The sequence below is a fragment of the Nicotiana attenuata genome, unplaced genomic scaffold (genome assembly GCF_001879085.1).
Source record: "Nicotiana attenuata strain UT unplaced genomic scaffold, NIATTr2, whole genome shotgun sequence".
Classification (NCBI taxonomy): domain Eukaryota; kingdom Viridiplantae; phylum Streptophyta; class Magnoliopsida; order Solanales; family Solanaceae; genus Nicotiana; species Nicotiana attenuata.
The window spans coordinates 28,454-40,936 of record NW_017674355.1 but is presented as its reverse complement, the minus strand read 5'-3'; the positions used below and the strand labels follow the sequence as shown (position 1 = coordinate 40,936).

At 39.6% G+C, this 12,483-nt stretch overlaps 1 protein-coding gene across 1 annotated transcript; it reads left to right on the top strand.

Annotated features, from left to right (window-relative positions):
• The first annotated feature begins 5,262 nt into the window (after positions 1–5,262).
• Positions 5,263–6,906, top strand: LOC109218498. Its single transcript, XM_019382861.1, has 3 exons — positions 5,263–5,964; positions 6,091–6,394; positions 6,491–6,906. The coding sequence occupies exons 1-3, from the start codon at positions 5,263–5,265 to the stop codon at positions 6,904–6,906; spliced, it is 1,422 nt and encodes a 473-aa protein (XP_019238406.1).
• The last annotated feature ends 5,577 nt before the right edge of the window (positions 6,907–12,483 follow it).

Genomic DNA, 12,483 nt, shown 5'->3' with positions numbered 1-12,483 from the left:
TGAATTANGAATCTGTTACAAATGATTGGAGTCCCCTTTATATAGTAGGGAAATCCTAAATAAGGTACAATTCCAATTGTAGTAGGGAATCTTACTATACAACAATCTAACCGCCTAGTCAAATCCGTTCCAGAATTTAGGCCGTGATCTTAGGGCCACTGCGAAAATCTCGCTCTTTCTGTTATGGAACCATAACTGTATAATCTCGAGGTCGGTCATACTTGGCCTCGGTGCTGGGAGGCAACCCAATGCGTAGTGACTTTTGTATAGTTAGTAGTTGTTAATTTTGATTTTGGTAAGTACTAACCAATGCAGGTGAGCTTGGGCAGGTGATAAGTCCATCGGACGCAGAAGGAACAGGTAAAAAAGTGGAAAAATTTTGAGCCCTGTAGCGCGCCCGCGCTAGTGCCCGCGCATATGGGCAAACATTCTGCCTCAGCATCTCGTCCAGTAGCGTGCCCGCGCTAGTGACCGTGCTTGAAGCGCGCCTACGGTAGTTCCCGCTCTAGTGCCCGCGCATATGGGAAAACATTCTGCCTCGACTAGCGCGACTGCGCTCGAACCACGCTACGACTGCGCTAGTCCCGTCCGCCTGGAACTTTATTTAACTTAACAATTTTTTATTATTTTTATTTTGTATGTTAATTGTGTAGTTGTTTAATCCTCCCCACCCCCCACCCCCCACCCCCCAACTATTCCCCTTTCTCCTACCAAACACCAAACGAACCCCAACCCTAATTCCCTTCTTCTCCAAATTCCCCCCTTCTCCATTCCCAAATAATCTCAACCAGAATTCTCCAAGGTTCAAGCCATGTCCTCCCCTACTCTTTTTCACTTCTCACCATCTTCTCTCACTACAGGTAAGGTTTCTTTTTGCCATTTTTTTTGCAGATTTTCGTTTTAATTTCTTAATTATGTAGTAGCTTTGTTCTTATCTTTTCCTAGTAGTAATTTATAGTGTTTGTGTAGTGCTTGTGAGTGGTAATGTTGGTGGAGTTGTCTCTTAACTTAGTGGGTGAATTTGGGGAAATTGTGGTGGTCATGGGGTTACAACATGTTTGAATTAAGGGTTCCGGTATATAGTGACCACAAAGTGTTTGTCTAAATGTCACAGTGAGTATTAATGGGTATTTGTGACCAATTGTGCGGGTGAAGTCTGAGTAACCGCAGTTGAGTCAAGCCTTTTGAGTTGTGCTAATGCTATTCTTCTTCCAGGTACTATGGCTCCCTCCAGGAAACGCCGAACCACCAGTGCTTCATTCAGTGGTCAAGCTGGTTCGTCCAGGGCGCGCGGGTCAGCTCCTACTCGTCCGTTTGGTAGCATCAAGTTTATCTCCGCCAAGGCTCAGGACCATTTTGAGGATAAGGCCCCTAAGAAACCAATACCGGAAAGGGGCATGGATATAGGGTCGCTCCAGCTGGGCTGCCCTAACTTGTATACTGAGCTGGTCAGGCGGGGGCTCCAAATCTTCTTTGAAGAGCTGGACGAGGGAAATTTAATGGTTGTCCGTGAATTATACGCCAACGTAAAGGAACATGTGAATGGCATAGTAACTGTGCGCAGGAAGGCCGTGGATGCCTCTGTTGAGGCTATTCGGAGGATATACCAGCTGCCCGCATCGGTGGATGAGTATGAAGACTATTATGAAATGTATGGGAGGAAATACACCCAGTGGGAGATGTTCTTTGAAACCATTTGTGTGCCCGGCAAGGAAATTGTATGGATGAAGTATGGAAAGAAGTTTCATTCCGCGGCGCTCACTTTTGAAGGGAAATGTTGGTTGTATGTCATCAACAACTGCCTGATCCCGTCTTCCAACACCACGGAGGTGAATGCTCCTCGAGCTGCTCTAATTTGGTGCTTTATAAATGGTCACAACTTTGACGTGGCCAAGCTCATTCACGACGAGATGTTTATCCGCTATCTGGTAAAGAGGTATGGGTTCTTCTTCCCTTCCTTAGTTAGTAGACTCTGCCGGGCAGCTCGGGTGCTGGAGAATTTGAATGTGGATGGGTTAGTGCCAAGAGACTCCAAGTTCTGAGCTGATAAGGTTACTACGGGGAAGGAGCCTGTGGCAGCTGGTGGTGGTGATAGTGCTGAATTCGATGACTTTGAGGAAGGGGAGGATGAGCAAGAGAAAGCAAGGGCCGAGTCACCGGCCCATGAGCAAATTGCAGAGGCTGCAGGACCATCTGGGACTACTCGAGTTACCCGGTTCACAGCTTTAGACGAGGAGGTGGCAGGGTTGTGTACCTCGGTCGCCGACTTAGGTACACGTGTTGATGCGCTGGCCATGCAGTAGGTTAAATCGGAGAAGAAAATATTGGGCTGGCTGCGAGCTCTGGGTCGTGCATGCAATCTGAACCCGGACACAGTCTCCGATCAAGAGTGATCACTCAGGGAAGTTCCTTTACCTCACTGTTCTTTATTTTGTATGCCATGAGGACATGTCTTCCTTTTAAGTGTGGAGTGGGGGATACTTCAATGTATGTGTGTATATGTAACAACTTGACTGTTTTATGTTTTCTTTGTTTTTCTTGATTGATTCTGTGGTTTTGAGTAAGAGTCAAATTAGGTAAGTTGACTTGTCCCGACGACGGATCTCTTTCGACGGGGTTCTTAAGGGTCTACGTCAACATGAAAATCTTTAAAAAAAAACAGAAATATGTTGGACTCTTCCTGATGACGGATCTTCTAGACAGTTTTGTTGAGGGAAGTTAGTCTAAAGAAAATACCAAAAAGATTTTTTTTTTTGTTTTAGGTAGTGTAGTAACTCCCCCTTGGTGTTTCTTTGGGCCACGGTTCTTTTCCAAGGGTTTTACTTGAACCGGGTGTAGTTAGTTTTTGTTTATTTTGTTTCTAGTTTTTAGTTAGTACTGATGGGCTATGAGCTGAAATAGAAAGAGAAGCCCTTGGCGTTGATACACCTGAACACAGTAGGTACTAGAGTGTACACTTAGTCTCAGTGGTTGATTCTTGTTAGAGTGCCTTAAATTGTATGTTTGTAACTGACTTGAGTACTCAAACGAGAGTGTCTTTATAAGCCAATCTGGAGTGAGTCATGTGCCATGTGTGTGTGAGTTGTCTTGTATTTTATGCTCTGCATTTGATGCCTAGAACTTGCCCCGTGTGTTTGCAAAGCAAAATAGTAGCTTTATTCAGTCTTAGAAGTGATATAGGCATTTCTTTGTTAAGCCAGATATATAAAGTAGACCCACCTAAATGTGATCAATCGTAGCTAACCCCGTTGAGCCTATAAGCCTGTTTCTTTGGCAACCACATTACAAACCTTACCTAATTGTTTGAACGGCCCATCTGTTTGAACCCCTTTACCTCCCATGAGCACTTGAATGGTTATGAAATATGCAAAAGTCAAAGTGTGGGGTGGTGGTTTGGTTTTTTGAGTGGAACCAATGAAATAGAGAAAAGGTGCAGTATTTTGAAACATAAAAGAATAAGCGCCACTAGAAAAAAAAAAGAGAATAAGTAAGTGTAGTACTTGATAAGTGGTGGCTTGAGATAATTGCACCTAATGAAGTTTGGGGTATTACAAATAGAAGTGTGGTGGAATGTTTGGATTGACATAAGTATGGTTTTGAAGGCGAATGTAATTGTATTAAAAGTGTGTAGGGAGGTTAGTCACTATATCCAAATATATCCTACCCGTCCCTTAGCATACATTACAACCAAATGAAGTCCTAATTGATCTTAGACTGAATGAGCTCGATTAGTAAAGTAGTACTCTACGGGCAAGCCTATGGTGCATCTGTGTAGCATATGAATTTTCTTTCTAAGAGTGAGCGAATTTTGTCTATCTAAGTTCCTAATTGTTCTTAATATTATTATTTGTGAAGTCTATCGGAGGAGTGATGTAGAGAGAGAAACTAGAGAGAGATACTCCGGCGATTGTTGAGCGAGAAAGCTGACAACGCCGAGTGATGCCTCACCGGAATCACCATAGCCACCCTACACAATCTCATTCCCCAATTGACAACATGACTAGACTAATTACTCCAAAAAATGGAATCCCCCAAAAAATAGCTCCAATTCAACTGTTACATTGGTTACCAGGTATGGGAAGTGCTCCTACAGTCATGCAAGCTCCACCCGAGGTGGAGAAGGAAGAATTGAAACCACTGGAAACAGCTACAACTACAGCGGCACGAAAATTAACATACTCAGCTGGATCTCAAGCAGAACGGACTATGGCTGAAGTAGTGAAAGGCAACATAGTTCAAACAAAGGGCATGCAACTCAAATTCTATCCTCCGACAGTGAAGAACGGAGTGAAAATGGCCAAATTAAACCCAAAGGAGATAGAGCAACAATCAAGCGATGGAAAACAGCTTTGATAGGTTATGTCCTAGGAGGAAATCCGTCATTCAAGGAAATGCTCAAATTCGTCTATGGCGTATGGAGTACAGTCACAACTCCAACAGTATTGCTGCATGATGACGGGTATTTCATTTTTAAATTTGATCTATGGAGGATAAGAACCTAATAATGCAATATGGCCCTTACACGTTCAATAGCCGACCTATGGTGTTGAAGGATTGGGATCCTAACTTCCAGATGCAGAATGAATCTATTCGAATTGTTCCAATTTGGATCAATTTACCTGGACTTCCGATCCAGTGTTGGGCTGAGGAAAACCTAGGTAGGATTGCTAGCCTACTAGGCAAACCTATTTGCACTGATAGGCTTACAGCAGAATGTGAGAGGGTGTCATATGCTCGAATACTTGTTGAAATGGACATTACACAACCAATGCCTGATGAGATTTTTGTTGAAACGCCAAATAGAAGCTGGATGCAGAGAGTTGAATTTGAATGGAAACCAAAATTATGTATAGATTGCAATGAATTCGGACATGGTACTGGAGAATGTAAACAAGCAACACAGCATGAAGAGGAACCAATGAAGCATAAGAGAGGAAGGAAGAAGAAAACTAAAATGAAATGGCAACCTAAAGCAGATGCAGAGGAAAGCAATAATACAAATACCCAGCAACAAGAGATTCAAACTGAACCAGTTGTGGAGATTCAAGTCAATAACAGAGGTAAGCAGGCAGTGGTAACTCAAGGAGCTGCTGGTAAACCAAAATAGGCAGAGATCAATTATGAAGAACTAGCTAGAAGGAATGCATTTGCTCCACTGAGAATATTGGAGAGGCCATCCATTGAGGGACAGCAGGGGCAATCTTCTAGTACTATAGTAGGCCAAACGGCTAAAGAGGATAATCCCAGCTTTCACAAACCCCCATGATCATTGTATCCTGGAATATTAGAGAACTGAATAAGTCCTTTAAACAGCAAGAACTAAAGAAATTCTTGCTGTCAAATAAAGTAGATTTGATTGCTGTTTTGGAGACTAGAGTTAAAAAACACAGGGTGCAGAAGATTCGAATGAAGATAGGAATAGACTGGCATTTCAAAGACAATTATGAAAACGCACCTAATGGTAGAATATGGTTAATATGGAAAGAAGCAAATATACATGTAGCAGTACTGGAGAACATTGATCAGATGATTCACTGTCTAGTGAAGGATAAAAATTCAGCATTCACGAGTTATATAACATTTGTGTATGGCCTCCACATTACTAAAGATAGAATTCCACTATGGAGAAGTTTGAGGAACATGCAAACTACTGGACCATGGCTCATAATAGGAGATCTCAACAGTGTGCTAAATGTGGATGATAGGGTGAATGGAATTCCAGTTCATCAAGCAGAAATAATTGATTTCCAAAGCTGCCTTGATGATATTGGAGTGGGACAAATCACAAAAAGAGGCAGCAGTTTCTCATGGTGCAATAAAAGGGATGCAGATGTCAGAATACATAGCCACATAGATTGGGCATTGGGGAATGCTGATTGGTTCAATGTTTATAATGGGGTAGAGGCAATATATATCCTCCCAGGATGCTTAGATCATACCCCTATAATGATAAATACTGATGTGGTAAAAGTTAGAATGAAAAGGCTCTATAGATTACTAACATCAGTAATGCAACAAAGAGAATATAAAGAAGTGGTCCAAAATACTTGGAGTCAAACGATCAAAGGATATGCAATGTATTCTATATAGAGGAAACTGCAGCTTATTCAACAACAAACAAGGGACATTCAACAGGAACATTCCTCAGTTGATCAAAAGCTGATTCAATTGAGAGAAACACTGAAGGAAGTACAGGGGAAGCTCAATGAGGACTACTTCAACAATCAACTGATAGAAGATGAGAGAAGGACCTTAAAAAGCATAGAGAAATGGGAAGAAATTCAGGAGCAAATTATGAGGCAGAAGTCGAGAGCAACATGGATCCAACTGGGAGATTGCAATACCAAACACTTCCATGCTTATATGAAGGCCAGACAAGCAAGAAATAAGGAGAGTTACATTTATAATGAACAGCAGATGAAGATCACTGAGCCGAAACACATTCAAAGAGAATTCATCCAGTTCTTTCAGTAACTATTGGGGACAACAGCAGATGAATTACCAGGGATAGATGTCAATATAGCACGAAATGGTCCTTGTCTAACACTAGCCAAGCGGCAACAATTGTTACATGCAGTAACACCAGAGGAGATCTGTCAAATTGTAAAGAATCTACCTAATGACAAGGCACCAGGTATGGATGGATACCCTGCTAAATTCTTTAAGGAATTTTGGCCACTCATTGGACAGGAGGTCATAGAAACAGTTCAACAATTCTTTCAAACTGGCAAACTACTGAAGGAAATTAACTGCACAACTGTTACATTGATTCCAAAGATGAAAAATCCAAGCTATGTGAAGGAGTTTAGGCCAATTGCTTGTTGCTCAACCATGTATAAAATTATTGCCAAGCTACTGACAAATAGACTTAAACTAGTTGTGGATCTTTTGGTTGGACATTCTTAGTATGCCTTCATAGAAGGAAGGAATATTCTTGACAATGTTATAATGGCTCATGAACTGATAAAAGGGTACTCTCAAAAAGCAGTTTCTCCTAGATGTATGATCAAAGTGGACATTAGGAAAGCATATGACTCGGTTGAGTGGAGTTTTTTGAAAGCAGTACTGCTTGAGTTTGGGATACCATACAAGATGGTAGCACTAATCATGGAATGTGTATCTACAGTCAGTTATACTCTCCTACTGAATGGGGGACTAACTGACAAATTTGCAGCAAGAAAAGGGCTAAGGAAAGGGGATCCTATGTCCCCATACTTGTTTGTATTAGCAATGGAGTACCTAAACAGATCTTTGAAGACACTGAATCAGAATCCAGATTTTAACTTTCATCCTAAATGTGCTAAACTGCAAGTCATACATATCTGCTTTGCAGATGACTTACTGATGTGCTGTAGAGCTGATGGGGTTTCAGTGAAGTTAGTGATGGGAGTTTTCGATCATTTCTCCAAGGTCTCAGGTCTACAAGCAAATCTGGAAAAGAGCTCATTATACATAGCAGGTGTGCCTGTGGAGTTCAAAGCCAGAATGTTAGCAGAACTTTAGCTATCAGCAGGCATCATCCCATTCAAATACTTGGGAGTTCCTTTGTCCTCAAGGAAGATTACTATTCAGCAATGCATGACTTTAGTTGAGAAGATGGTGGAGAGGATAAGAAGCTGGACATCAAAGCTATTGTCCTATGCTGGAAGACTACAACTTATTAACAATGTCCTGTTTGAAATGCAGACCTACTGGGCTCAATTATTCCTAATTCCAAAGAAGGTGATTAAACTGGTTAATGGAATTTATAGGAACTATTTGTGGACTGGTAGTCATGAGAATACTCACAGAGATCCTATAGCATGGGAAACATTATGCAAACCAAAAGCTGCTGGGGGCCTAAACATTATCAACAATGAGAGATGGAATAAAGCTGCTTTGACTAAACTCCTATGGGCTCTAATGGCTAAGAAGGACAAACTCTGGATTAAATGGATACACAACCACTATATAAAGCAGAAGGACATCATTACAATGGAAACTCCAAAGCAGGCTAGTTGGATAGTGAAGAAACTGTTTACATCAAGAGAATGGTGGGCTAATGACATACCAACAATTGAATCATTTGCTCAGAATGGGAAATTCAGTATTCAGAAAGCCTACCTTCATGCTACTCCAAAATACCCTAAAGTCCATTGGAAAGCTCTAGTCATGTTAACAGGAATATTACCTAAGCAACAATTCATTTTATGGATGGCAATACAAAGAAGGTTAGCTACAGTTGACAGACTAGCAAAATGGGGAATTCAGGTGAACCATTCTTGTGTATTGTGTGGAGGTGACATAGAAGAGACACATGATCACTTGTATTTCGAGTGTCCATATTCACAGAGCTTATGGAAGGGGTTGCTTGAATGGTTAAGTTACAAGAGAAGGGTTGAAATCTGGGAAGCTGAGGTACAATGGTTAACTACCAATGTAAACAACAGAAATCCAAGGAAAAATGTGCTAGGAGTGGTGTTTGCAGCAGTAGTATATCATATCTGGATGGAGAGAAATGCAAGACGATTCCAGAACCAGAGCAAAGAGATTCAGGATAGAGCAAAAGAAATTGTTTTGCAGGTGCACATAACAGGACAGAAGAAATGTAAATGCACACCTATATTGAATATACTAAATAGCTATACTAATTGTAATTCATAGCAAATAGGATAGGAAAAAGACCCATAATGATATGGGATCTTAGTTAGCAGCCCTGGTTGTGTAGGTATTTTGTTTATTGGTTCTAGTTATGAGACCTGATACTAGAGTCCAAAGTACAGGTGATGTAAATTGAAAAACTGGTTGAAATAAAAAATTTCTTTCGACCAAAAATATATATTATTATTTGTGGAACTACTCTCTTGTGTGATGTGAGGGCATGTGATTCACAAAGGAAAGGTAAGTCTTGACCTCTGTATAGAGTACTTTGATTAAGTATGAATATTGCACGACACGTGAGAGTCGACTCTTGAGGCAAAGATGGTACACTACTAGACGTAACTTTGGTGAATTGTTCTTGGTGTGATACGTTAGGGGAAAATCTTAGTGAAGGAACCTTTATAGAGTATAGTGGATTGCTTGAGGACTAGCAATGATTTAAGTGTGGGGTGTTAATAATGGGCTAGATTCATGTAGTTTGGCGACTATTTACGCCCCAACTTGACTGTGCTTCACTGTTCTAGGATGGTTAAATGACGATAAATTGGCTCTAATTGTGAATTTTATGTTTTGCAGGAGCAAGTTGCGGTTATGAGGACTTAGGACAGTGTTTAGAGCTAAATTAAAGCAAGGGAAGCCCCTCGGAGCTGAGTATGTGTGAAAGAAGAGAGAAAATAAGAGATAAAATGCTGAACCAGCTTATCGCGGCTTTAGCGCGCCCTTAGCGCGACCGCGCTAGTCCAGAAAATCGAGGCAGATTGTTATGCAATATGCGCGGCCATTAGCGCGGGCACGAGCGCGGCCGCGCTAGTCCAGTCTGGAGCACATAATTTCAGGGGTAAACTTGGAAGTTTGGGGGTAATTCCACTTATCCTATAAGAGGTCCAGCTCGCCCAAAGAGACATTATCAAGGTTTTTACAATTGAGTTGAAGGCAAGAAGAGGCAAGAGGCAAGGAGGACAATTCGACATCGATTTCTACCTTTCTTCCTTTTGTATTTATAATTTATGATGAATTTGGATGCTACTATGAACACGAATATGAGTAGCTAATTATTGTGTCTAGCGTTTTGATGGAACCTGTTGAAGGATGAACTTCATGTTATGTTAATATAGTTTGCCCAGTTTAATCTCTATTTGTTCAACTACGTTCTTGTTGTAGTTAGTTGATAGGATCCTCAATTAGCTGTGCCTATTTAGTATGTATTACTCGGGAGAGAGTGCATATTTAGGTAATTGTTGAACAACACCACTCCCAAAGTATGTGAGGAATCAATAACCGAGGGTTTAAAGGCGGGATTAGGGATAACGAAGCCTTGGGTGTGACCTAAAGTGAGCTGTAATAAAAGCTAGCTAGCATAACTCGGGAGAGTGCGTCTAGTAAATTGTCGTAATTACTCGGGAGAGATTTACGGTAGTAAGAGTGCTCATGATCGATAGAGATGATTATGCAAATCTATATGAAACATAACAGGAAGGGATTCCATCAATAGGGGAAATCACAACCTTAGATCCTTCTCTTATTTGTTAACAACTCAGTCATAGTTAGCTGTTAGTTACTTAAATTTACTCAGTTCTGGTTAGTAAAAATATCACCAATTGTTATTCCAAATATCAGGGAAGTTGATTACGAAGAATTTAGTGAGTCTAACAAAAGTAATTGATAGGTTAATTCCCTATGGATTCGACTCTGGCTAAATACTCAGATTATATTTGCAACGATCGTTGTCTTTTTTATAAGGCATAGTTGGGTGTGATCAATAGGTTACCAAGAGAGACAAAGAAACAATAAAAGAAGTTAAAGATTACAAATTCCCTGCTAAATTAGAAAACGAATGACTACTGTTTTTGGGCATGCATGTTACCTAGATTATGTTAGATATCATTTCGTTTATGTACTTTAAAAAAAAACAAATCGAACCGCAGGGTCTTATTGTTTATCTTGCTTATTTTTTTTAAAAAAAAATTATTGCATTTTCAATCCTTAATTATTCATAAATTCTTATTTTGGTCATTGTGATATTTGACTAAGTATATTTTACTTTTAATTAATTAAAATATATAGATGAAAGAGGAGCTTCTACGTGAACATTTTTAATAGTGGTTTCCTACAATACCCTCGAATATAGAGTGACCGTATAAATTTAACTTAACACTGTTGATACCTAATTTTTCCCTATAATATTTTCAAAACTATGCATTGGCATCAATTGGTATTTTTCATACAATTTATGCATTTTTAAAAGATCTTAATTAATTTATCCCACTATTTTATTTATAAAACAATCACTAATTACATCACAAATAGTTTTATAATAATTTTGTGGCTTAATTTCATCATTTGTATTTGTATTAAGTTTCAATTATTGCACAAATAGCCACATTTGTAATTTTAGGTTACAATTGCAATTACTTTGCAATTATAGCCCATGCATGCATTATTATATTATTTTACCGAAAAATAGCCTTTTATATTTTTAAAATATTAAGTAATTATTTTAAAATATTTCTAGGCATGAAAATCATTTATATATTTTTTAATTAGTTTTAAAAAATTGTTTTAGCTATTAAATGGGTATTTAACAAATAGCCCCTTCTTATTCGGACCTAGCCAATTAAACATCCCAATTTCAATCCCAAATTAGCCCAAAATCCACCCAGGCCCAATTTTTACCTGACCCTAACCCAATTAATCCTACCCGACCCAATAACCCCATTAAATCGTGGCCGTTGATCTTTTAGATCAACGGTCCACGATCAAACTTTCCTTTTTAATTCCAAACGACCCTCTAACCTAACTCATTTGCTATTCTCCGCTGCCCTTCGTTCCCTCATCTCTCAAACCCTCTCTGAGACCTAAACCTAACCCGAGCCGCCGCCACCCAAACTAATCCTATCCCCTCTGATTCTCACTCAATCCATGGATTTCCACGACCGTTTGAGGCTCCTACTGATCTTCTATGTCTCCTGGTTGCTCGTTCTTACGATTTCTTGGAAAAATCTCGAAGAGATCTAACCAGATCTAGTTCAAGACTCCCTGAGAGCCTGTCTATGGTTGTGAGTGTTTCTATCTCGATGCTTTTACGGTCCAAATCTCTTGTTTGAGACTGGATTCCCTTTACCCTTTTACTCTTTCTTCAAAACCCTAGTTTTTAAACACGGATCCTTCCAGATCTTTGTAGATCTGGAGAGATTCCGAGTTCATCACCAATTTTTCTTTAATGTTCTTCTGTTTCCCTACTGATTAACCGATTTTTAGCACTATATTACTTTATATTTTGGGTTCTTTGTTATCCGATGTTCGAATCTCTGCATACTTGAAATGTTTTCAAGTTTCCATAATTTTCTTTAAGTTTCTCTTATTCCTTTACTATTAACCGATTTTTAGAACTATGATACTTTAGGTTTTTGATTTCTCTAATTTTTGTTGTTCGAATCTCTGCATGTTTGAGCTGCTTTCTGTTTCCATGGCTATTTCTTCAAAGTTCCCCTAATCTTCCTGCTACTAATCAACCCTAAGTATCTTTCTAATTATTTGGGGTTTCCACTTCCGTTTTTGCAAAAGGTTTTATGAAGGTTTTATGTTTCTCGCATGGTTATGTTTCTAGTCCAATTGATTGACTACTCAGTGTTTGATTTCAATCTCTTGCCCGTTATCGTTTGAATAATTGAATGATTGACCTAATTATCTAGGGTTTCATTTGTTTACTAAACTAATTTACTGATCTCTGATTGTTTTCCTCAATCCTGAGTTTCTTAATCGATAGCTCCTGTCTATCTATGGGTTGATTGACCCTTTGATTGTTCTCTGATTACCCGTGTTGCCTTATTTGTGAAACTGATT

Bases quoted from the DNA above. Each gene is read 5' to 3' on its own strand.
- LOC109218498 (XM_019382861.1), top strand. From the start codon at position 5,263: ATGATCATTGTATCCTGGAATATTAGAGAACTGAATAAGTCCTTTAAA. The intron at 5,965-6,090 runs GTAAAAGTTAGA...TATTCTATATAG, and splicing joins TAATGATAAATACTGATGTG to AGGAAACTGCAGCTTATTCA. The intron at 6,395-6,490 runs GTTACATTTATA...TGGGGACAACAG, and splicing joins ACAAGCAAGAAATAAGGAGA to CAGATGAATTACCAGGGATA.